Source organism: Coregonus lavaretus (genome assembly GCF_964263955.1).
Source record: "Coregonus lavaretus genome assembly, chromosome: 15".
Lineage (NCBI taxonomy): Eukaryota > Metazoa > Chordata > Actinopteri > Salmoniformes > Salmonidae > Coregonus > Coregonus lavaretus.
In genome coordinates, this window is record NC_140002.1 from 23,457,348 (window position 1) to 23,483,405 (window position 26,058).

The 26,058-nt window shown below is 45.5% G+C and overlaps 1 protein-coding gene across 2 annotated transcripts in view; it reads left to right on the forward strand.

The window, feature by feature from the left end:
• Nucleotides 1–25,711, forward strand: part of LOC311143192 (protein KIBRA-like) — a 35,286-nt gene extending 9,575 nt beyond the window's left edge. Inside the window, exons 7-22 of one of the 2 annotated variants that reach the window (XM_084178977.1) lie at nucleotides 4,779–4,928; nucleotides 5,190–5,260; nucleotides 5,635–5,877; nucleotides 13,257–13,346; nucleotides 15,184–15,794; nucleotides 17,053–17,173; nucleotides 17,817–17,987; nucleotides 18,235–18,427; nucleotides 18,757–18,897; nucleotides 19,068–19,132; nucleotides 19,480–19,663; nucleotides 19,988–20,161; nucleotides 20,513–20,605; nucleotides 21,640–21,864; nucleotides 22,198–22,316; nucleotides 24,550–25,711. In XM_084178977.1, the coding sequence (XP_084035103.1) occupies nucleotides 4,779–4,928; nucleotides 5,190–5,260; nucleotides 5,635–5,877; nucleotides 13,257–13,346; nucleotides 15,184–15,794; nucleotides 17,053–17,173; nucleotides 17,817–17,987; nucleotides 18,235–18,427; nucleotides 18,757–18,897; nucleotides 19,068–19,132; nucleotides 19,480–19,663; nucleotides 19,988–20,161; nucleotides 20,513–20,605; nucleotides 21,640–21,864; nucleotides 22,198–22,316; nucleotides 24,550–24,616 (2,718 nt within the window). In that variant the 3' untranslated portion in view covers nucleotides 24,617–25,711. The remainder of the gene's footprint in view (nucleotides 1–4,778; nucleotides 4,929–5,189; nucleotides 5,261–5,634; nucleotides 5,878–13,256; nucleotides 13,347–15,183; nucleotides 15,795–17,052; nucleotides 17,174–17,816; nucleotides 17,988–18,234; nucleotides 18,428–18,756; nucleotides 18,898–19,067; nucleotides 19,133–19,479; nucleotides 19,664–19,987; nucleotides 20,162–20,512; nucleotides 20,606–21,639; nucleotides 21,865–22,197; nucleotides 22,317–24,549) is intronic. The other variant, XM_084178978.1, reaches the window with a different exon arrangement.
• Nucleotides 25,712–26,058: the final 347 nt, after the last annotated feature.

Here is a 26,058-nt window from a genome sequence, read left to right on the forward strand (position 1 = left end):
TGCCTCTTCGTCTCACACAGCTCAGTTTTCTCTCCGCCTGGGTATCACCCTCTCTCCCACCCTCCCTCTTTTCCTCTGTCCCCTGCAACCTCTCCGTCTCCCCTCTCATGTCCCAGCGTCCCCTGGGCTGAGTGACAGACAGACAGACGGACGGACAGACTCATACATATTCCTGCCATGACTTTGCTGCTCAATCAATGATGCAGCAGCAGGCTGAGACTTGGTGCGTGGTTGGTATTTGCCTGCCTACTTCATGCTCCCAACTCTGCTGAGGACACATACACACGCACACACACATACACGCCCCATTTTTAATCTTGGTGGCAGCAATTGTAGAAAACAACAAACGTGTTTGTTAGTAGGGGCTGGATTGTGTTTAATAATGCAGAGCCCCCATGATTCACTCTCTCGCTCCCCACACTGGGATGCCTCCCCTCCCCAGCCTTCTGCCGCTGACAGTTCAGTTGTATGTGTGTTGGCTTTGTAGTGTCTGTTTGACTGCAGTGTATGAGTACATTTACATGCACACTAATAATTCGATATAAAACTGATTATGGGAGTAGGCCGATTATGGCATTAGTCGTGTAAACACCTTACTCTGTTTATCTTAATCCGCGTAAGGTCATAGTTGAAGTAAGCATACGCCGATTAAAACACCAGATTTTCTGAGCAATTCTTCGAATTATTAGGACATGTAAATACCTTCATCAGCGTGATAGCGGTGTATTTGATCTGCACGTGTGCTAGCACGAGCTTCCTTCTTTTGCGTGACTGAAGTGATTTTGGAAAAACTGAAAGTATGCATCTTAGTAGTTTTCACATATAAACTTTACACTACATGGCCAAAAATATGTGGAAACCCCTTCAAATTAGTGGATTCGGCTATTTCAGCCACACCCGTTACTGACAAGTGTATAAAATCGAGCACACCGCCATGCAATCTCCATAGACAAACATAGGCAGTAGAATGGCCCGTACTAAAGAGCTCAGTGACTTTCAACGTGGCATCGTTATAGGATGCCACCTTTCCAACAAGTCATTTTGTCAAATTTCTGCCCTGCTAGAGCTGCCCTGGTCAACTGTAAGTGCTGTTATTGTGAACTGGAAACATCTAGGAGCAACAACGACTCAGCCGCGAAGTGGTAGGCCACACAAGCTCACAGAATGGGACTGCTGAGTGCTGAAGCGCGTAGCGCGTAAAAATCGTCTGCCCACTGGTTGCAACACTCACTACCGAGTTCCAAACTGCCCCTGGAAGCAACGTCAGCACAAGAGCTGTTCGTCGGGAGCTTCATGAAATGGGTTTCAATGGCCGAGCAGCCGCACACAAGCCTGAGATCACCATGTGCAATGCCAAGCGTCGGCTGGAGTGGTGTAAAGCTTGCCGCCATTGGACTCTGGAGCAATCTGGAGTGATTTAATCACTCTTCACCATCTGGCAGTCCGACGGACGAATTTAGGTTTGGCAGATGCCAGGAGAACGCTACCTGCCCGAATACCTAGTTCCAACTGTAAAGTTTGGTGGGGGAGGAATAATGGTCTGGGGCTGTTTGTCATGGTTCGGTCTAGGCCCCTTAGTTCCAGTGAAGGGAAATCTAGACGATTCTGTGCTTCCAACTTTGTGGCAAAAGTTTGGGAAAGGCCCTTTCCTGTTTCAGCATGACAATGCCCCCGTGCACAAAGCGAGATCCATACAGAAATGGTTTGTCGAGATCGGTGTGGAAGAACTTGACTGGCCTGCACAGAGCCCTGACCCCAACCCCATCAAACACCTTTGGGATGAATTGGAACGCAGACTGCGAGCCAGGCCTAATCGCATAACATCAGTGCCCGACCTCACTAATGCTTTTGTGGCTGAATGGAAGCAATTCCCCGCAGCAATGTTCCAACATCTAGTGGAAAACCTTCCCAGAAGAGTGGAGGCTGTTATGCAGCAAATGGGGGACCAACTCCATATTAATGCCCATGATTTTGGATTGAGATGTTTGTCGAGCAGGTGTCCACATATTTTTGGCGATGGAGTGTATATTATGTCCAAACTCAGAATCAAATATGCGTCACAAAAATAACATTAAATCAAATCTATTTTTATTGGTCACATGCACGTGTTTAGCAGATGTTATTGCTGGTGTTCCGAAATGGTTGTGCTTCTAGCTCCGACAGTGCAGTAATATTTAACAAGTAATTTCTAACAATTTCACAACATATGCCCAATACACACAAATCAAAGTAAGGAATTTATTAAGAATATATACATATATGGACGAGCGACGTCAGAGCGGCATGGACTAAGATACAGTAGAATAGTATAAAATACAGTATATACAGTTGAAGTAGGAAGTTTACATACACCTTAGCCAAATACATTTAAACTCAGTTTTTCATAATTCCTGACATTTAATCCTAGTAAAAATTCCCTGTCTTAGGTCCGTTAGGATCACCACTTTATTTTAAGAATGAGAAATGTCAGAATAATAGTAGAGAGAATTATTTATTTAAGATTTTATTTATTTCATCACATTCCCAGTGGGTCAGAAGTTTACATACACTCAATTTGTATTTGGTAGCATTGCCTTTAAATTGTTTAACTTGGGTAAAACGTTTTGGGTAGCCTTCCACAAGCTTCCCACAATAAGTTGGGTGAATTTTGGGCCATTCCTCCTGACAGAGCTGGTGTAACTGAGTCAGGTTTGTAGGCCTCCTTGCTCGCACACGCTTTTTCAGTTCTGCCCACACATTTTCTATAGGATTGAGGTCAGGGCTTTGTGATGGCCACTCCAATACCTTGACTTTGGCTTGCAAGCCACCCCCCTTTTCCTCCAAACATAACGATGGTCATTATGGCCAAACTGTTCTATTTTTGTTTCATCAGACCAGAGGACAATTCTCCAGAAAGTACAATCTTTGTCCCCATGTGCAGTTGCAAACCGTAGTCTGGCTTTTTTATGGTGGTTTTGGAGCAGTGGCTTCTTCCTTGCTGAGCGGCCTTTCAGGTTATGTTGATATAGGACTCGTTTTACTGTGGAAATAGATACTTTTGTACCTGTTTCCTTCAGCATCTTCACAAGGTCCTTTGCTGTTGTTCTGGGATTGATTTGCACTTTTCACACCAAAGTACGTTCATCTCTAGGAGACAGAACGCGTCTCCTTCCTGAGCGGTATGACGGCTGCGTGGTCCCATGGTGTTCATATAAGGAAATCAGTCAATTGAAATACATTTCACATGACTGGGCAGGGGTGCAGCTATGGGTGGGCCTGGGAGGGCATAGGCCCACCCACTGGGGAGCCAGGACCTGCCAATCAGAATTAGTTTTTCCCCACAGACCGAAATACTGCTGAGTTTCATCAGCTGTCTGGGTGGCTGGTCTCAGACGATCCTGCAGGTGAAGAAGCCGGATGTGGAGGTCCTGGGCTGGCGAAGTGGTCTGCGGTTGTGAGGCATGCGGCTTATGGTAGAGAAATTAACATTCAATTCTCTGGCAACGGCTCTGGTGGACATTCCTGCAGTCAGCATGCCAATTGCACGCTCCCTCAACTTGAGACATCTGTGGCATTGTGTTTTGTGACAAAACTGCACATTTTAGAGTGGCCTTTTATTGTCCCCAGCACAAGGTTCACCTGTGTAATGATCATGCTGTTTAATCAGCTTCTTGATATGCCACACTTGTCAGGTGGATGGATTATCTTGGCAAAGGAGAAATGCTCACTAACAGGGATGTAAACAAATTTGTGCACAACATTTTTGAGAAATAAGGTTTTTGTTCAGCTCATGAAACATGAGACCAACACTTTACATGTTGCGTTTATATTTTAGTTCAGTATATTATATTATTCTGACCATTCACAATAATCGTATCATTGTGTGCATATATGAAGCCTGCCCTACTCAGTATTGTGTCCAAGGGGAGCCTCGGTTGGCAGTCTTCTCTATGCTGTTTTTACTTGAAGTGTTTACAATAGTCAAGATAAGGTTCATTCCACTCCATGTTTCAGTGCTGAGCCATGTATGATATTTATCAACAACCTTGAAGATCAGCACTGATTTTTATCACAGCACAGATATAAGTAGGTTACTGTTTTTGGCAAATGTTGCAAAAAGGGTTCACATTTCAAAAACACATCTTTATGCAATGTACTCGTCTACAGGTATCTGCCAAAATAATGAAACACTTGAGTAAATGAGGGAAACAAAGTATATTGAAAACAGGTGCTTCAAACAGGTGTGGTTCCTGAGGTAATTAAGCAATTAACATCCCATCATGCTCAGGGTCATGTATAAAAATCCAGGGCACGAGTGGTCACTGAATGGTTTGATAAGCATGAAAATGATGTATGCCATGGCCGTGTCAGTCACCATACCTCAACACAATTGAACACTTATGGAAGATTCTGGAGCGGTGTCTGAGACAGCATTTTCCACCACCATCAACAAAACACCAAGTTATGGAATTGCTTGTGGAAGAATGGTGTCCCATCCCTCTAATAGAGTTCCAGACGCTTGTAGAATCTATGCCAAGGTGCATTGAAGCTGTTCTGGCTCGTGTTGGCCCAACGCCCTATTAAGACACATTATGTTGGTGTTTCCTTTATTCAGGCAGTTACATGTATCTCTATCTATCTCTGAGTGTGTTATAGATTTAAACCATAGGACAGGAGCTTTGTGAATGTAAGACACACAGACACAGCAAAGGATATAAACATACTAGCCGTGATTCAATTTTGATTTCACTATCTCTAATTTGTCAAACCTGTGTGTGTCGGTCGGTCTCTCCCTGTAGAAACTAGCAGTGCTTAAGGATGGCTTCCAGCTGGACTCAGTGGGTTCTCAGTCTGACCTGTGGGGCAGCAGCCCCTCCCTGGCCAACTCTGAGCTGTTCATCCCTCGCCTCTACTCCGAAGCCGGATCCCAGACCAACATACCTGCTGAGGTGAGCGGGGGTCTGTTCAGTTGGCACGGAAGACAATAGACTGAAATTGTGAGGGTATACCTGGACTTGTCCAATAGGAAATGCTTGTTTTAATTTTCAGTTTCAAAATGTTTTCCTTTGGTGTGCCCTAATGAACAGGACCCAGGTGAAACCTTTGGAAGCGTGCCATGGAACGATGCAGAAACTGGTTGCGTCATTAATTGATCAGAATGTAGCTTTGTCACACCGCCTTGATTTTTGTTATTCTTTTGTTTGATATAGTTTGTGACAAATACCAACAACTTGGCAGAGAAGGTGCGACTGAGCCTGAAGTATGAAGAAGCAAATAGAAGGTAATTTGTATAACCCAGATTACTCATTCCCAACACAACCCATCAGTCTAGTGACTTTATAACTCGTTATAAGCATTCATGAGCCCTTATAATGACTTATAAGGCTTATCATATGTTATATCTCTTTTAAACCTTCCCTCCTCCACACAATTAAATAGAACATAAGTAAGTAGCCTTACACGAAGCCTTGGCTTGTGCGAGCGGGAACGGCTCGCAGGAGCCTTTTTCCTGTTTTTGTAGCATCAGGCAGCTTGATGTACAAGTACACCCCCTGGACTCTAGTCTATTGCAGGGCCTTAGAGCAGGAGAACATATAAATAAAACATAATAGAACATTAAATATATGATCTCTGCTCTCCTCCCTCCACCTCCAGGATTGCCACCATCGAGGTGCAGATAGCCAAGCTGGACAGTGAGGCGTGGCCGGGGCTGCTGGACCCAGAGCGCGACCGCCTCATCCTCATCAACGAGAAGGAGGAGCTACTCAAGGAGCTGCAGTACATCAAGCCCTGCAAGAAAGCGCCCAATGACCAGGAGAAGATAGAGACAGAGAAGAAGAGGCTTGAGAGAGACCTGCAGGCTGCCAGGGACAACCAGAGCAAGGCTCTGACCGAGAGGTGAGGAGGGGGAGGGGATTTACAGCTGCTTGGTGGGGCACAAAGTCGCTAGAAACAACATTGTAGGCAGCAAACACCAAATTGTTTAATTAGAACAGTGTGAGGCTAAATGGTTTGGGCAGTAAAGGTGGGGGAAACATTGGTCAGCATGGGGCTTACAGACATATTGAGTGATGGCCATCACTCCATCCCTGGGTAAGGTCAGGGTCATGGCCAGGGAAAGAGGGATAAATGAGAGAGGGAACAGAGCTGTACACCAGGAAAGCGTCATGGTCACATACAATAATACAGGAGATGAAATTAAAGTCACCCACTCTTCTCTCTTAACAGTGAACTTTTATTGCAACTTTTTTGAGTTTTTGTTCCATTAGTCAGTACCTCGCCAAAAGAGTGCAATTTTTAATTTCTTTATACAGCACATTTTAATGCTAGCGAGGGAACGGGTCGGCGCGGCTGTTGTGTGAAGGACAGAGGGGGCCATTGGAACCCCGCTGGAACTAGGCTACAGTATATTCACAGACAGGGAATAGATAGGCAGAGCAAGGCCCACATCCCTGCTGATAACAACATACTGTACTGTACTTTAACTGCAGTGAAAATACATGGTGTAAGTGATATGACTGTTACATAAATACAGGTCGTCTACTCCCTGATGGGGACCTGGTGTTAGACGGGGCCCCTTGGCTCTGGGCCTACAGATAGCTAAACAAATAGAAATCAGACTGAACACTAACTATGGAAAACATATTGACCTCTTTAGCAGGGTTCAATAAACACTACTGTCAACCAGGTTGAAAAGCACTGCTCTCTATGTTTACAAAATGTTATGTCTGTCAACCCTGTAAGATTTACTCCAAGACACACAACACACGGTTACCTCTGCACCTTTTGTTGTGTTTGATGCTTTGATCCGCATAGCCTTTTTTCATGACATTCGTTGTTCATGGTTGTGATTGGATCACAGACCATAGATGTTGATAGTGTAGGTAGTGTAGTGTAGTGTAGAAACCCCTCCCACTTACCTGTCACTAGCCTTCTCTAAGATGCATACTTACTCTTTAGTGGTTGGACATCTGCACTCTGAATCAGGTAACCAAGGGGACTACATTTACATCATTTAGCAGACGCTCTTATCCAGAGCGACTTACAAATAGGTGCATTCACCTTATAGCCAGTGGGATAACCACTTTACAATTTTGTTTATTTTTTGAAAAAAAATTGTTTGGGGGGGGGGGGTGGATTGGAGTAAAGGGGGGGGGGGGGGGGGGTAGAAGGATTACTTTATCCTATCCCAGGTATTCCTTAAAGAGGTGGGGTTTCAAATGTCTCCGGAAGGTGGTGAGTGACTCCGCTGTCCTGGCGTCGTGAGGGAGCTTGTTCCACCATTGGGGTGCCAGAGCAGCAAACAGTTTTGACTGGGCTGAGCGGGAACTATGCTTCCGCAGAGATAGGGGAGCCAGCAGGCCAGAGGTGGATGAATGCAGTGCCCTCGTTTGGGTGTAGGGACTGATCAGAGCCTGAAGGTACGGAGGTGCCGTTCCCCTCACAGCTCCGTAGGCAAGCACCATGGTCTTGTAGCAGATGCGAGCTTCAACTGGAAGCCAGTGGAGTGTGCGGAGGAGCGGGGTGACGTGAGAGAACTTGGGAAGGTTGAACACCAGACGGGCTGCGGCATTCTGGATGAGTTGTAGAGGTTTAATGGCACAGGCAGGGAGCCCAGCCAACAGCGAGTTGCAGTAATCCAGACGGGAGATGACAAGTGCCTGGATTAGGACCTGTGCCGCTTCCTGTGTAAGGCAGGGTTGTACTCTCCGAATGTTGTAGAGCATGAACCTACAGGATCGGGTCACCGCCTTGATGTTAGCGGAGAACGACAGGGTGTTGTCCAGGGTCACGCCAAGGCTCTTCGCACTCTGGGAGGAGGACACAACGGAGTTGTCAACCGTGATGGCGAGATCATGGAACGGGCAGTCCTTCCCCGGGAGGAAGAGCAGCTCCGTCTTGCCGAGGTTCAGCTTGAGGTGGTGATCCGTCATCCATACTGATATGTCTGCCAGACATGCAGAGATGCGATTCGCCACCTGGTTATCAGAAGGGGGAAAGGAGAAGATTAGTTGTGTGTCGTCAGCGTAGCAATGATAGGAGAGGCCATGTGAGGATATGACAGAGCCAAGTGACTTGGTGTATAGCGAGAATAGGAGAGGGCCTAGAACTGAGCCCTGGGGGACACCAGTGGTGAGAGCACGTGATGCGGAGACAGCTTCTCGCCACGCCACTTGGTAGGAGCGACCGGTCAGGTAGGACGCAATCCAAGAGTGAGCCGCGCCGGAGATGCCCAGCTCGGAGAGGGTGGAGAGGAGGATCTGATGGTTTACAGTATCAAAGGCAGCAGACAGGTCTAGAAGGACAAGAGCAGAGGAGAGAGAGTTAGCTTTAGCAGTGCGGAGAGCCTCTGTGACACAGAGAATAGCAGTCTCAGTTGAATGACCAGTCTTGAAACCTGACTGGTTTGGATCAAGAAGGTCATTCTGAGAGAGATAGCAAGAGTTGGCTAAAGACGGCACGCTCAATAGTTTTGGAGAGAAAATAAAGAAGGGATACTGGTCTGTAGTTGTTGACATCAGAGGGATCGAGTGTTGGTTTTTTGAGAAGGGGTGCAACTCTCGCTCTCTTGAAGACGGAAGGGACATAGCCAGCGGTCAAGGATGAGTTGATCAGCGAGGTGAGGTAAGGGAGAAGGTCACCGGAGATGGTCTGGAGAAGAGAGGAGGGGATAGGGTCAAGCGGGCAGGTTGTTAGGCGGCCTGCCGTCACAAGTCGCAAGATTTTATCTGGAGAGAGAGGGGAGAAAGAAGTCAAAGCATAGGGTAGGGCAGTGTGAGCAGGACCAGCAGTGTCATTTGACTTAACAAACGAGGATCGGATGTCGTCAACCTTCTTTTCAAAATGGTTGACGAAGTCATCAACAGAGAGGGAGGAGGGGGGGGGGATTCAGCAGGGAGGAGAATGTGGCAAAGAGCTTCCTAGGGTTAGAGGCGGATGCTTGGAATTTAGAGTGGTAGAAAGTGGCCTTACCAGCAGAAACAGATGAATAAAATGTAGAGAGGAGGGAGTGAAAAGATGCCAGGTCTGCAGGGAGTCTAGTTTTCTTCCATTTCCGCTCAGCTGCCCGGAGCTCTGTTCTGTGAGCTCGCAATGAGTCATCAAGCCACGGAGCTGGAGGGGAGGACCGAGCCGGCCGGGAGGATAGGGGACATAGAGAGTCAAAGGATGCAGAAAGGGAGGAGAGGAGAGTTGAGGAGGCAGAATCAGGAGATTGGAGGGAGAAGGATTGAGCAGAGGGAAGAGATGATAGGATGGAAGAGGAGAGAGTAGCGGGAGAGAGAGAGCGAAGGTTGCGACGGCACATTACCATCTGTGTAGGGGCAGAGTGAGTAGTGTTGGAGGAGAGGGAGAGAGAAAAGGATACAAAGTAGTGGTCGGAGACTTGGAGGGGAGTTGCAGTGAGATTAGTAGAAGAACAGCATCTAGTAAAGATGAGGTCAAGCGTATTGCCTGCCTTGTGAGTAGGGGGGGACGGTGAGAGGGTGAGGTCAAAAGAGGAGAGGAGTGGAAAGAAGGAGGCAGAGAGAAATGAGTCAAATGTAGACGTAGGGAGGTTGAAATCCCCCAGAACTGTGAGGGGTGAGCCATCCTCAGGAAAGGAACTTGTCAAGCTCATTGATTAACTCTCCAAGGGAACCTGGAGGGCGATAGATGACAAGGATATTAAGCTTAAATGGGCTAGTGACTGTGACAGCATGGAATTCAAATGAGGAGACAGACAGATGGGTCAGGGGAAAAATTGAGAATGTCCACTTGGGAGAGATGAGGATTCCTGTGCCACCACCCCGCTGACCAGATGCTCTCGGGGTATGCGAGAACACATGGTCAGACGAGGAGAGAGCAGCAGGAGTAGCAGTGTTTTCAGTGGTAATCCATGTTTCCGTCAGCGCCAAGAAGTCGAGGGACTGGAGGGTAGCATAGGCTGGGATGAAGTCTGCCTTGTTGGCAGCAGAACGGCAGTTCCAGAGGCTGCCTGAGACCTGGAACTCCACGTGGGTCGTGCGTGCAGGGACCACCAGGCTAGAGAGGCAGCAGCCACGCGGTGCGAGGCGTTTGTGTAGCCTGTGCGGAGAGGAGAGAACAGGGATAGGCAGAGGCATAGTTGACAGGCTGCAGCAGATGGCTACAATAATGCAGAGGAGATCGGAATAAAATGAACTAAACATCTGGGAAAGGAGAGAGCGGGGCCTCCCTCACCACAACTCCCAAATATAACTCTCCCAACTTCCACCTCAGAAACTATAATTGTTGTAAACTACAGCGGCTCAATGTTTTCTAGGAATAGACTAACCTAGTTTATTCAGCTAGCTAACTAGGTGCAGTATTATTCCGTGAAAAACGTCCGGGCACCTCGTCATAAGACGCCACAGCCAGCTAGCATGCCGGTCTCCAACAGCAGGGTTTAGCGCCAATACTCAGCCACAACAACCACCAGTGTATCAACACACAAGCAGATCGTCCGTGTCTAACGTTGTGGGTTAGTCCCAACAGCTTGAGCGAGTCCGTCGTCAACTTATTCAGCCAGTTAGTTAGCTAGAATAGTTAGCAAACTAGCTAGCCATTGCTTTCAGACAAAGAAGAACCCCTCCTTTCACAGCACGAACACACAGAGAGAGCCAAACTAACGTTAACTAGTCACCCATGTCCCGAATTCCTTGAGCAACTCGGGCTATCAATATGTAAAAAACAAAACACAAGTGTAGGTTATGACTTACCCCTAGCAGCTACTGTTAGCTAGCCAAGTGCAAAGCTAGCCACTGAATTGACTCAGCCAGTTCGCGTCTGTTCGCTCGGTCGTTCCAGCTATTGTTTACAAGTAGCTATCCAGGTTGCAACAAGCTTGCTAATTTTCGAGCACAGTAGCCACTTGCTGCCTAACGTTAACGGTTCAGACAATGAGGTTATAAAACAGCTGAATGGTAGGCAATTATTGTATGTAATTATTGTAGGCAGCCAGCTGGCGTAATTACAGGCACTCTCAGGCGTGAAACAACTATACCGTTGCTAATAGCTACTCGCCAGCTAGTCCAGGTGGTGAGTTAGCTAGCTAGCTTCGTGCTACACCCGGCACCGCCGAATACAACACTAACCTACAATAATTACATACAATAACTTCCTACAACAACCCACGATACCTACCTACAATACCTAACTACAATCTAAATACATAGTTTAAGCCTTACTCGACAAAGCCCAAGCTATGTATAAAGCCAAACTTACCCGACTCCAAGCTCCTCACCTGCTCACCTGCTCACTCACATGTAGACTACACCAATTAGGCCCCTTTTCTCTGCCTCTTTCTCTCTCTCTCTTTCTCTTCTATATATCTCTTACTTTCTCATCCTCTTTCCTTCTCTCTCATTTTATTCTCTCTCTCTCTCTCTCTCTCTCTCTCTCTCTCTCTCTCTCTTTTATATATATGTAACCCGAGCATCACAAACAGGGCTTGTGAATGTATTCACCCCCCTTGGCATTTTTCCCTATTTTGTTGCCTTACAACCTGGAATTAAAATAGATTTTTGGGGGGTTTGTATCATTTGATTTACACAACATGCCTACCACTTTGAAGATGCAAAATAATTTTTTGGGTGAAAGAAACAAGAAATAAGAACAGAACTTTAGCGTGCATAACTATTCACCCCCCCAAAGTCAATACTTTGTAGAGCCACCTTTTGCAGCAATTACAGCTGCAAGTCTCTTGGGGTATGTCTCTATAAGCTTGGCACATCTAGCCACTGGGATTTTTGCCCATTCTTCAAGGCAAAACTGCTCCAGCTCCTTCAAGTTGAATGGGTTCCGCTGGTGTACAGCAATCTTTAAGTCATACCACAGATTCTCAATTGGATTGAGGTCTGGGCTTTGACTAGGCCATTCCAAGACATTTAAATGTTTCCCCTTAAACCACCCGAGTGTTGCTATAGCAGTATGCTTAGGGTCATTGTCCTGCTGGAAGGTGAACCTCCGTCCCAGTCTCAAATCTCTGGAAGACTGAAATAGGTTTCCCTCAAGAATTTCCCTGTATTTAGCGCCATCCATCATTCCTTCATGGTATGGGATGGTGTGCTCGGGGTGATGAGAGGTGTTGGGTTCGCGCCAGACATAGCGTTTTCCTTGATGGCCAAAAAGCAAAATTTTAGTCTCATCTGACCAGGATACCTTCTTCCATATGTTTGGGGAGTCTCACACATGCCTTTTGGCGAACACCAAATGTGTTTGCTTATTTTTTCTTTAAGCAATGGCTTTTTTTCTGGCCACTCTTCCATAAAGCCCAGCTCTGTGGAGTATATGGCTTAAAGTGGTCCTATGGACTTTGCAGCTCCTTCAGGGTTATCTTTGGTCTCTTTGTTGCCTCTCTGATTAATGCCCTCCTTGCCTGGCCCGTGAGTTTTGGTGGGCGGCCCTCTCTTGGCAGGTTTGTTGTGGTGCCATATTCTTTCCATTTATTAATGATGGATTTAATGGTGCTCCGTGGGATGTTCAAAGTTTCTGATATTTCTGTACTTCTCCACAACTTTGTCCCTGACCTGTTTGGAGAGCTCCTTGGTCTTCATGGTGCCGCTTGCTTGGTGGTGCCCCTTGCTTAGTGGTGTTGCAGACTCTGGGGCCTTTCAGAACAGGTGTATATATATACTGAGATCATGTGACACTTAGATTGCACACAGGTGGACTTTATTTAACTAATTATGTGATTTCTAAAGGTAATTGGTTGCACCAGATCTTATTTAGGGGCTTCATAGCAAAAGGGGTGAATACAAATGCACGCACCACTTTTCCGTTATTTATTTTGTAGAATTTTTTGAAACAAGTTATTTTTTTCATTTCACTTCACCAATTTGGACAATTTTGTGTATGTCCATTACATGAAATCCAAATAAAAATCATTTAAATTACAGGTTGTAATGCAACAAAATAGGAAAAACGCCAAGGGGGATGAATACTTTTGCAAGGCACTGTAGGTTGGATGCAAAATAGCGTTTTTTAACAAGCTGGTTTAATATTAGAAGTCAGAAGTATCTGCTCATTGAGGAAGAAAATAGCCTTTTGCTCTTATAACTGTTTATAATGCTGTAATTACTCTAGTTTGTAAGAACATTATATTAAGATGTTACATAGTAATTATGTAATTGTATGGTCATGTAGTTGATTGTTTTTTTTTTGATTACTCAAGTAGAATAGGGCCTGTTTCTTATGCTTGTGTGACAACAAAATTGTTGTGATTCGAGTTACAACTTTTCTTTTAGCTAACATTTCTGATGTTTTGTCTTTTCTATCAGATTGAGGTTGCACTGTAAGAGGAACAAGCTGGTGAGAGAGCTGGAGGAGATGGTTCGCCTGGCATCATCACTACACACTCAGCTCAAGAGGTACATTCACTCACCTAAACAACACATTCAGCAACTGTCAACCAACTGTAACACAGCACTACCACACTGCCAGTTCAGGAGGCACAATCACTTAAATGTATCTACTTAAAATGTAAACTCCTATTGCACAACTCAATGTGCACATTCCAAAAGAAAAATTAATAAGAATACATTTTATTGTCTACATGGAGACACGGGCAGCGTTTTAACCTTGGAGGTCTTGGTCAGGTGAGGTGAGGTTACAGTCACCAAGGTGTAACAGTACATCACTACTGTACTCTCTCAGCTCTAAAGTTATTCACTAATAAATAACACTGCTATTAGCACAAGCCTCTTTGTCCTCTCCTATCTTGCCTCTCACATCTCAAATGGGCCTAGTACATTCAACACCTTCATCCAACTAACCCATTTGTCTGCTGAGGCCTGTTGCAAGCTGTTACATCAGGCATTTTAGATATACCTCACAACCCTGCCTAGCCTGGTGCCTTGAGCCTACTTACAACCTTTTGAGGGGGAAGAGTGAAACTTCAATCCAAGGTCTACATTTACCTCATCTTAAAGGAGTGTATCTTTCATTTATAGAGCTCCATAAATTCACACAAGATTCTAGACCTCTCGAGTGGCGCAGTGCTAGCTGTTCGAATCCAGGCTCTGTCGTAGCCGGCCGCGACCGGGAGACCCATGGGGCGGCGCACAATTGGCCCAGCGTCGTCCAGGTTAGAGGAGGGAATGGCCGACAGGGATGTAGCTCAGTTGGTAGAGCATGGCGTTTGCAACGCCAGGGTTGTCGGTTCGATTCCCACGGGGGGCCAGTATGAAAAATAAAATAAAATAATGTATGCACTCACTAACTGTAAGTCGCTCTGGATAAGAGCGTCTGCTAAATGACTAAAAAGTAAAATGTAGACTACAGTATTTTATCTACTGAGTGGCTCATATGGTTCATTCAGTTCTATGAGGGAGTGTTGGTCTTAAAATAATATGAGGGAGGGATAGGACTTTGAGTATTTAACCTTTTCTCTAAAAGCTCAAGATGTGTCTTGAATTTCAGTTCTGAAACATGAGTGTGTGTTTCAGAAATGGACTCTGTTAAACTGAAGCTGTGTTTTATAAGATGATGCGAAGTCTCTGTTAGAGAACCATATATGTATTAAAGCCGTTTTCAAAAGACTCTTTTAATCAAATAAGTAACTTCAACAATAGTGTTAGTCTCTTTTTCTTCTCTTTCGCTCTCTCTCTCTGTTTTTGTTATCTTATCATGCCTAATTCATCCTCTGTTTCTAGCTGATATAAATCAAAGGGCTGTGATGCAGAGAGAAACTCCCCTGTGTCTTTCCTAATGAGCTTGCCAAGCTTTAATTACTATGTTTTCTGTCGAGCAGACACTGCATTTGAAGTTACTGAGGGCTAAAAGATGGGAACAGAGGAGAGGAGATGAAAATGAGGAGAATAGGTTTTCCAGTGCCCACACAGATGGCTATGGAAGGCATAGGTCTGCCTGGAGTATGTTCCTAGCTCTTCTAACGCTGTGGTCCTCTCTCTCCCTCTTGGTCCCGCGCTCCCTTTATCCACCGTCCACTCCGCTTTTCTCTCACTCCTTTTTGCTGCCCCCAATTTTTTTTCTCTCTCTCTCTCTCTCTCTCTCTCTCTCTCTCTCTCTCTCTCTCTCTCTTCTCTCCTTCTCCCCATCCAATCCTCTCTGATTCTCTCGCTCTCTCCTCTCCATCTCCTCTCTTTATGCCTTCTTTCTGTCTAATTTTCTTTCCGTCCTCCTCCCCCTCCAATACTCTCTTCTCTGCCTCTCTCTCCTCCCTCCTCCCCATCTCTCTCCCTGCAGTCTTTCGGCCAGCACACTGTCGTGTTCATCAGGCAGCAGCCATGGCTCTCTGACCTCCAGCCGTGGTTCTTTAGCCACCACGTCCTCCCTGGGCTCCACCTCCTCCCTGAGCTTCACAGATATCTACCTGGAGCAGCCTGAGCTGGGAGACCCTGACTTCCAGAACAAACTGGACTCCCTACTGCAGGAGGGTGGCCCGGGGGTCAGCTACCGGCCCTCCAGCTCCATCACCACCATCCACGAACATGAGGTGGTCCCCGGAAAAGTGTCCGGAGAGAGAGCGGGCGATAAGGGGGGTATTGTCGGTGGGGGAGCAGAGGCCAGAACCAGGCTACAGGCGCTGAGACTATCAGAGACACCGAGGTCGATGAGTTCACTGTCGCCGAGGTCTTCGCTGTCGTCGCTCTCACCGCCCTGCTCGCCACTGGTCACAGACTCCATATTCCTCTCTGGTGAGAGGTTTATGGGGCCGGGGGGCCCTGGTGGGGGGCTGGACATGGAGCTGCATAGCAGGCTGACAGAGCTAGGGCTGGGGCTAGACAGGGAGGAGCAGCAGCACCGTGGAGGGGTGGAGCAGGATGCCACTATCATAGCTGGAGAGATGTTTAAAGGTACAGTCACTTTCTGTCTATTATCTGACATTATTAAAGCTCTCTTTTAATGTCACGAGAGTCAATGTATTGACTGCTACTGTAGACTTGTGTAGTGTTGGTGTATAGTGGAGTATATGGTCCTCATGTCCATTGTGAACCATAAATAATTAATATGTTTAAGTTATACGATCTACACAAAACACATTACAAATCATAGCAATATCAGCAACACACTAAGAAAGATATGAACATTAGGAACACCTGCTCTTTCCAAGACATAGACCAGGTGAATCCAGGGGAAAGCTATGATCATTTATTGATGTCACCTGTTAAATCTACTTCAATCAGTGTAGAAGAGGAGGAGACAGGTTGAATAAGGATTTTTAAGCCTTGAGACAGTTGAGACATGGATTGTGTATGTGTGCCATTCAGTGTGAATGGGCAAGACAAAATATTTAAGTGCCTTTGAATGGGGTATGGTAGTAGGTGCCAGGCGCACCAGTTTGAGTGTGTCAAGAACTGCAACGCTGCTGGGTTTTTCACGCTCAACAGTTTCCTGTGTGCATCAAGAATGGTCCACCACCCAAAGGTCATCCAGCCAACTTGACACAACTGTGGGAAGCATTGGAGTCAACATGGGCCAGCATCCCTGTGGAACACTTTCGACACTTTGCAGAGTCCATGCTCCGACGAATTGAGGCTGTTCTGAGGGCAAAAGCAGGTGCAACTCAATATTAGGAAGGCGTCCACTCAGTGTATATGGGTGTTAGAGTTTACGTCAGGGAGTAGGTTATAGGTTTCCAGTAGTAGTAGTAGTAGTAGTAGCAGTCGCAGTCGTAGTCGTAGTAGTAGTAGACTTGCATAATGGCAAGCCTGCACAGTGTGACCCAGAGAGAGAGAGAGACAGGGCTGTATTAGTGTACCCTGCTGATGTAACACACACCTCCATTCAACACTCTACCTTTATTGGACTGGAAGGTCAGGCTTCCACCTCTGTAGTAGGTGTGTTTACGTGCGTGTGTGCATGCACCTCGTGAGGAATTCAAGATTGCACCTGAAACCTGATTGCCAGTGGGGGCACACCGGGGGGAGGAGGGAGAGAGAAGGGGTTGAGTTACAGCCCACTGTTACCTGTATGGTGTACTCCAGCTATGCAACTCAGCACCGGTTCCCATGGCCGCCATGGGGGAAAGGTTGTGACAAGGTGTTGTTCGTCTACACTCCTCTTCTCCTCCCCCTGTTTTCCTCTCCTCTTCCCAACCCCCTCTTCCCTTAGATGCCATAGTGCAGGTCAGAGGTACGGCAGGGGCGGGGCCTAGGAAGATGGGCGTGACGTCAGCAGTGTCTGATGAGTCGGTGGCGGGTGACAGCGGGGTGTACGAGCCCTCAGAGAGGAGGTGGGTACTGTAGAAAGCCATTGGGTCACCTGGAGGAGAGGTGTTTACCTAATTACTTTACTCTGGAGCAAGGCTTAAGACCATGTTCAGTAGCCTGAACCTTCATGGATAGTATTGAAAGATAGGGGTGTTTAATGAAGAACTATCTGATCCACTTAATATTGAACTAATGTTAGGAGGGCGTACAGTAGATCCAGTAATTAAGGTCAAACACACCATGTTGTAATTTGCTTGAGATTAGGTCAGGGCACCCAGTAACTACTAGATGTGTATGTAAATTAAGTTATTCATAAAGCTAGACCTCAAATTGTAGAGGTATGATCTGATGGTTTATCTATTAATTTATCTATTTTTCGATTACTATTAGAAAGTGACAAGCTGTCTGCAGTACTATGTTTTGTTTGACCCTACAACCTGAGGGTCTTTTTGCCATATGTTGCCAGTCCCTCTCATAACTTACTGTGGTGTTTTGAAGTCTGGTAGCCAGATCTGTATAGACTGATATCACCACTATAATATCAATGACATGACTTCAAATGTAAGGTTGATGGCTAAAGCACAAACCAGGTCTTGCTTCCAGGTACTGTATTTGATAGCAGCTTTGTGGATCTAACCCTAACCCTGTATGTGTCACTGTTCCCAGGTCAGTCCTCCCTGCAGAGCTGCTGCTGGGCTGTGAGGAGAGGGGAGGACCACTAGGCTGTGCCCAGGTCAGGCTGGGCCTGAAGTACGAGGTGAAAGACGAGCGCTTCACTGTGTTCGTCATGCAGCTCTCCAACTGCAGCGCCCTCGCCCTGCCACCAGACCACAAAATGTATGTAAGCAAAGTTACCTTTTCTCTTTGCTTTAGGAGTGAATGACTGCCATTACTTGGTTATGTGAAACACCTCTCCGATGACTGTGCATATGCTGTGTGTGGATGTCTTTGTTCCCGCTTCTCATAATCAATTGTTTGTTTGTTTGTATTGAAAGTACTGTATGTTTCCTCTGTCCTTAACTGTACACTCATCTGTGTGTACATTGTCTTTAGGTGTTTAACTGTCTGTGTGTCTCCTCCATAGATACATCCGTGTGGTGGTGCTCCCGTGCTCAGAGCCCACCTGCTGCCTCTTCCGGACGCGCGGCTCTCTCCCACAGGACACCGTGGAGGTCAGCGAAGTCTTCGGTGTCCAGATGGCCCACAATGCCCTGCGGCAGAAGACCCTGAGGGTGGACATCTGCCACACCAGGCCGTCTGGCCGCGAGGAGTGTCTTGTAAGTGTAACGACCATTGCTGGTCTGTCACTCGTCTCTCAATTCAGCGTCAACATAACAAACAGTCCACACCCAGATAGAGTGCAAACACTTCTACGGTGGTGTATTTGCTAAGTGTACATTGAAATGCCTATGTATACCTTTTAGCTTTCCCTTGTGTTGTCATTGAATCATATGACAGTGGTTTATTGCTGTTAGTGGATAAGAGCTTTTTGTCCTTCCTAACACTCTGTACTGTCTCATGCATGAAGTCTGTTACAACCGTGTATAACATCCTTCAGTAGACTGCCTTTTAACTCTTATATGGCTTCCTGCTGTCCTCTGGGCAGGCTGGTGCTCAGATAAGCCTGGCTGATGTCAACACCTCTGGGGAGAGATGTGTCAAGTGCTACAACCTCCTCAGCTACTCCTTCATGCCACAGATCAATAGCAAGGACAAAAAGACCGGGACGACTACACAGTCTGAAAGGGTAACATAGACATTCATTCATCATGTATAACAATGGCCTGCATTTCAAAAGGAAATTGATCAGTTATTGTGAATCTGAATAGAAGTGTTATGAATATCTAAACATACTGTATCTAATGAATGGATGTAACAGATGAGTAACAATGTGTGTGTGTTTGCTGTGTGTTCCAGAGCTCTGTCCCCACCACAGAGAGAGTAGCAGGCAGTCTGGAGGGTGCATCAGAGGAGGATGAATGGTGAGCTCTCCCTTCACTAACAGCAGCACCTTTATCCCGTTATTCTCCTGTCTTCTCCTCCTCCCAATTTTAACCTCTACAGAGGACATTCTTCCATACTCGTCACAGTCAATGAGGGAGATCTTGTGTCTCACAGTTGAATAACTGTTCCCTCCCTTCCCCCTCTCCCATCTGTCTTTCCCATGGGAATAAGCTCAGACGTTTAGTGGAAATTTTGAAAGCCCAGTGGCACACTAACCACCCCTCCTTCCCCACAGCCCCTTGCAGGTAGAATGGGGAAGGTGAATAACTGACAGGTTGCTCCCTCTCTCTCCTTACCTCCCTCCCTCCCTCTGTCGGTCTGACAGTGTTTCAACCCTCTACAGGCACAGTGAAGAGCTGGAAGGAGAAGGGTTTGAAGACGAGGAAGACAACAACACAGAGGGGGCGGGGCCTCTAGAGGAAGAGGAGGGGCTATATCCTGACAGTAGCCAATGGGAGGGAGAGGAGGTGACAACCAAACCGACTCAAACAGGAACCATGGCGGAGAGGGTAAGTGGAGACTCCATCAACTGTTATAAATACTATATGAATAAATGAATACTATTTTATTTGATATTATTTAATTATTTGACCTATTTCCAGATGACGTTAATGGGAAGTATTTGAGTGAAAACATGTATATTAATTTGATTCAAACGCAACAGTTCTACAAACCCAAATTGATATACAGACTAACAAATGTGCTGTATGACGTAACTATGAATGACATGATTAGAGTTGTAACAGTAACTGAACATAACAGTACATTTGTAAGCCCAGCTTGACTATGTAAAACAGACTTCATTCTAAACTGCTCTCCTGCTCCGTCCCCAGGTGAACAAGGAGACCAGTACCGGCCACCACCACCACCATGCCTCCTCCTGGGTGGTCCGGCCCAAGGAGCGTCGGCCCCACGATGTGCCCCAGCAGAATCCCTTCATCCGGGGCAACGCCATCATCCGCTCCAAGACCTTTTCCCCTGGGCCCCAGAGCCAGTACATCTGCCGGGTGAGGGCAGGCACTCTAGTGCATACAATACATGGACATATTTAGTACATATCTAGTATATAGTAGTGCATATCTATGCTAGATATACATTTATATTAGTACATATCTACTCTCAAACACATTCAGACAAACTTGTTATTTAATTCCATCTGCTAAATGACAGAAATTTAAAATACAGTTCACTTTGACTACTGTTTTCCGTTGTGCTAGTTCACTTTGACTACTGTTTTCAGTTGTGCTTAGCTTTGGAAAGCATCCCTAACCCAACGAAAGCTGTCATTCATGTCCTTCTTGTTCTAACTTTTTTATTTTGAATGGTTTGTTTTTGCCTTTCTACTATGTGATGATCAGATCAACCGCAGTGACAGCGACAGCTCCACTCTGTCGAAGAAGTCTCAGTTCGTCAGGAACGCATCAGAGAGACGCAGCATGCGCATGAAGAAGGTAGACACTACTCACTTAGTATCCATCCCACCATAGTACATAGATCAGGGGTCGGCAACAGGCGGCCCGTGGGCCAAAACTGGTTTGCAAGTGTTTTTTTTGGGGGGGGGGGCCAAAGTTGAGTTTTTGGTCAGGATTTTAGTTTGGGGGATTTTTAGTTTTTGGTCAAAATATCCTGTACAATCACTAGGAATGAAGCTAAACAGGAAATCTGGTCTCAAGTAATGAAATGATTGTTATTTTCAAATACAATCTCTTTTTGGGCTTAGTTGTGGTCAATTTGCAGTGTACAAATTATTATAATTATGTTCCGACCATCCGCTCCGACAAAAATCGGCCCGCGGCTGAATCTAGTTGCCTACCCCTGCTGTAGATCCTATCTATCATTCTTTATTTTTATACTGAATAAATACCCACTTTGTATTCATCATTTTACACAGAGATCCTATCTATCGTTTTATATTTCTATGATAAACCACTCACTGTATCTATCCCACCATAGAGATACTATCTGTCATTCTTTATTTCTACGCTATAAATACCAATTTAACTTTCCATTTCTGTCTGTTAGCCAAGGTTCTCAGTATAACAAGTACATTTTCTTCCCGTTCAGTCTCTCTCTCTCTATTCCTTTACTCTGTTCAAACTGACAGTCTAATAGTGCAGTCAAGTCTCAGGCTGTGGCCACATTAGTTATTCTCAAAGGGAGACATTTACATTTTTGCTTTCCCAGACCTAGCGAGACCCAGCCTTCAGTAAAAGTGAGTCTTAATATTTAATGGCTGGTTGAATTTTTAATGCAGCTTGACATTCTCTGGCCTCTATTAATGCAGGGAACAGGAGTGAACTCTGTCCAGGACAGATCTGTCTGTCTACCTGCTGGGAAAGAGGAGGAGAGTGGAGGAGAGGAGAGGCCACTGGGAAAGGGCTGCTTTGTCTCCCTGTACCTCCTTATGTGTGTGTGTGTGAGAGAGCGTGTCTAATGTATAAATTACTAACCCACCATTTCCCTCTTCCTCCTCTCCTCCCCCCAGCCGCCGGTGCGGGGCCTGGACGGGCTGCTGCGGACCAGTTTGGACCTGGAGCTGGACCTGCAGGTGTCCAGGACTTGCCACACGCGACTGGCCCAGGAGCTGCGGGTCCTCAGGGAGCTCAAGGAGCAGCTGGAGAGGGCCCGGCAGCAGGGCACCAGAGACCTCCCCACCTGGGTGCAGGACGACGAGCGCTTCCGTCTGCTGCTCAGACAGGCCGAGAAACAGGTGGGAGAGGGAGATACACTGATCCCCCCCAACACTCCATCACTAATAAGTGCTCTATATAGGGAATAGGCTTCCATTTCAATCAAAATCAAATTCTATTTGTCACATGCGCCGAATACAACGGGTGTAGACTTTACCGTGAAATGCATTCAGATGTAGACTTTATGAGACAGATGGGAGGCTGTATGTATGTAAATCATTGGTCCAATACACACCTGTGAAATATGAAGTGAGGGGTTAGATGCTGTTCTAGCTGGTGACTGGCCAGGAGGAGTTGTTAAGGCCTATTATCCAACTTCTCTCTAAGCATCTGTGTGGTGGTGTTGTCTGCAGACCCGTGAGGAGCAGCTGCAGGAGCAGAGGGTGGAGAAGATGATGCGTGCTGCGGCCAAGGACGTCCACAAGATCCGAGGCCAGAGCAGGAAAGAGGTGCCCGAGGTCCAGTCCTTCAGGTCAGTACTGTAGAATACATTACATTACATGGTACAGCAACAGTATAGTGTAACAGACCTCTTGTAAGAGGAGTTGGTCCATTAAGCCTTTTCTCTTTCCCCATGTATTAGATGAATGACAATGTTTATATTGTATTTAGCTTCTCTCACAGGTCTCAAAGCATTAGGTTCAGTTGGATGGACTACAATTTGTCGTCCATTCCATTTGTATACCAGTTAGTCTAGGAATGTAAGATTATATGGAATTTTAAATTGGGAAAATGGCAATTTTTTACATTTTAGTCATTTACAGTGGGGGAAAAAAGTATTTAGTCAGCCACCAATTGTGCAAGTTCTCCCACTTAAAAAGATGAGAGAGGCCTGTAATTTTCATCATAGGTACACGTCAACTATGACAGACAAAATGAGATTTTTTTTCTCCAGAAAATCACATTGTAGGATTTTTAATGAATTTATTTGCAAATTATGGTGGAAAATAAGTATTTGGTCAATAACAAAAGTTTCTCAATACTTTGTTATATACCCTTTGTTGGCAAGGTCAAAAGTTTTCTGTAAGTCTTCACAAGGTTTTCACACACTGTTGCTGGTATTTTGGCCCATTCCTCCATGCAGATCTCCTCTAGAGCAGTGATGTTTTGGGGCTGTCGCTGGGCAACACAGACTTTCAACTCCCTCCAAAGATTTTCTATGGGGTTGAGATCTGGAGACTGGCTAGGCCACTCCAGGACCTTGAAATGCTTCTTACGAAGCCACTCCTTCGTTGCCCGGGCGGTGTGTTTGGGATCATTGTCATGCTGAAAGACCCAGCCACGTTTCATCTTCAATGCCCTTGCTGATGGAAGGAGGTTTTCACTCAAAATCTCACAATACATGGCCCCATTCATTATTTCCTTTACACGGATCAGTCGTCCTTGTCCCTTTGCAGAAAAACAGCCCCAAAGCATGATGTTTCCACCCCCATGCTTCACAGTAGGTATGGTGTTCTTTGGATGTAACTCAGCATTCTTTGTCCTCCAAACACGACGAGTTGAGTTTTTACCAAAAAGTTATATTTTGGTTTCATCTGACATTCTCCCAATCCTCTTCTGGATCATCCAAATGCACTCTAGCAAACTTCAGACGGGCCTGGACATGTACTGGCTTAAGCAGGGGGACACGTCTGGCACTGCAGGATCTGAGTCCCTGGCAGCGTAGTGTGTTACTGATGGTAGGCTTTGTTACTTTGGTCCCAGCTCTCTGCAGGTCATTCACTAGGTCCCCCCTGTGGTTCTGGGATTTTTGCTCACCGTTCTTGTGATCATTTTGACCCCACGGGGTGAGATCTTGCGTGGAGCCCCAGATCGAGGGAGATTATCAGTGGTCTTGTATGTCTTCCATTTCCTAATAATTGCTCCCACAGTTGATTTCTTCAAACCAAGCTGCTTACCTATTGCAGATTCAGTCTTCCCAGCCTGGTGCAGGTCTACAATTTTGTTTCTGGTGTCCTTTGACAGCTCCTTGGTCTTGGCCATAGTGGAGTTTGGAGTGTGACTGTTTGAGGTTGTGGACAGGTCTTTTATACTGATAACAAGTTCAAACAGGTGCCATTAATACAGGTAACGAATGGAGGACAGAGGAGCCTCTTAAAGAACAAGTTACAGGTCTGTGAGAGCCAGAAATCTTGCTTGTTTGTAGGTGACCAAATACTTATTTTCCACCATAATTTGCAAATAAATTCATAAAAAATCCTACAATGTGATTTTCTGGATTTTTTTTTCCTCATTTTGTCTGTCATAGTTGACGTGTACCTATGATGAAAATTACAGGCCTTTCTCATCTTTTTAAGTGGGAGAACTTGCACAATTGGTGGCTGACTAAATACCTTTTTCCCCCACTGTAGCAGACGCTCTTATCTAGAGCGACTTACAGTTAGCGAGTGCATACATTTTTCATACTGGCCCCACGTGTGAATCGAACCCACAATCCTGGCGTTGCAACTGAGCTACAGGAGGCTGCATGGCTATGATATGGATTGGACGTTTCTCCATTTAAATTTCATGACCAATGCTAGTCCTTCTAAGTCGACTGGGATTGAGTAATTGACGCTGGCTCTGAAGCAACTGAAAGACGTTCGCCTCAGTGAACACACAGCCTAGCATTGAAAAATAAAGATTTGCTCTGTTCACTGTACAAAAAGGGAGGTTAGTTGTGTTTTTTGTCTCGTTAAGATAAGACTTTTTTCTTCTGATTTAAGAGAGAAGATGGCCTTCTTCACTCGAGCAAAGACCAACATCCCTGATCTGCCTGTCGACGATGTGTAGCGCATTTCAAGTATTCCACAGTCTTAACTGCTGTTTCCAAGGAGATGACTCTGACGCAGACTTCTGGTGGTATTATGAAGAATGGAGAATAATAAAATAATCATGTATAGGAAAAAATACCATCACATCTTTTTAGATCTCAAAGTTGCTAATCTGTATAGTTTTTTTATTAGCAACTAGAGCATTGTTTTATTTTCGTCCTCCACTCTCTCTCTAGCATTATTGTTACTGTTACCAATAAGTGGTTGTTGGAAGCGACCTTTAGATGTTTTATGGTAAAATCGTCATTCCAATACACACCAGCCCTTTCTGTGTGAAATTTGAAAAGATTGTGAAGAGAAATGCTGTTCTGTTCATTAGCCAGGACCACTTACTCGCTGTAATCTAAGATGTGAAAATAGACCCCCAGAGGTACTTTACTTGAACATTATTTATAGTGCAACAAATCTACAAAATCAATATTCTGATTGTATGATGGTGTACTATGACCGAATGTGTGGTTGGTTGTACAGTATACTGAAACTGTCTGTCTGTCCCTAGTGGCATTGTCTTTTCCTATTTCTGAACACACTACTGTATATGGCATCAGTGTCTGTAGTACCAGTCAGACCATCTATACTGTACTTTACTGTACATGGCTCTTGTAGTAACTATCTCTCAGCATTGTGTAGGAACTGCACTAACTCTCACGTATACTCAGGTAGTTTATCGGATAGTTTGTGCACTTTTAAAATAGGAATCTAAAAAAGAGGATGGAGGCGTTGAAGAAGTGGGAGGAGTACTCCACTTCAGGCTGGAGTGATTGTTGAATCACCGCTTAACGAAGCACATGATTGTGAAAGACAAAAGAAGTGGAGAAGATAACTCTTGTATTTTAATGAAGATAATTGCTGGCGATAAACTCCCCATTGACTGCATGATTTAAAACGGTAGTGAAGTGATCCAAAAACTGCGAACTCCCAAGTATATCTTAGCTTAAAGTCTGATCATTTTTCCCACTCTCATCCCTTTTACCCCCCTCCCTTAAATTCCTTGTAACTGGACATTTACATTTACATTATTTAGCAGACGCTCTTATCCAGAGCGACTTACAAATTGGTGCATTCACCCTATAACCAGTGGGATATCCACTTTAAAATTATTATTATTATTTTTTATTTTTTTTAAAGGGAGGGGGGGGGGGTAGAAGGATTACTTTATCCTATCCCAGGTATTCCTTAAAGAGGTGGGGTTTCAAATGTCTCCGGAAGGTGGTGAGTGGACATTTTGAAGAACCATACAAACAGTATCCCAATCGTTCTTCTGTTCTATTTTTTGCATCTCTCAACTGGACTTTCTATATGTGAACCTTATCACACTAACTGGGATATTTGTCAATGAGCCCCTTCCCTTCCAAAGAGGATCTTCCCTTCTAGTCTTGGGCAGTACTAGGGACCCCTGTA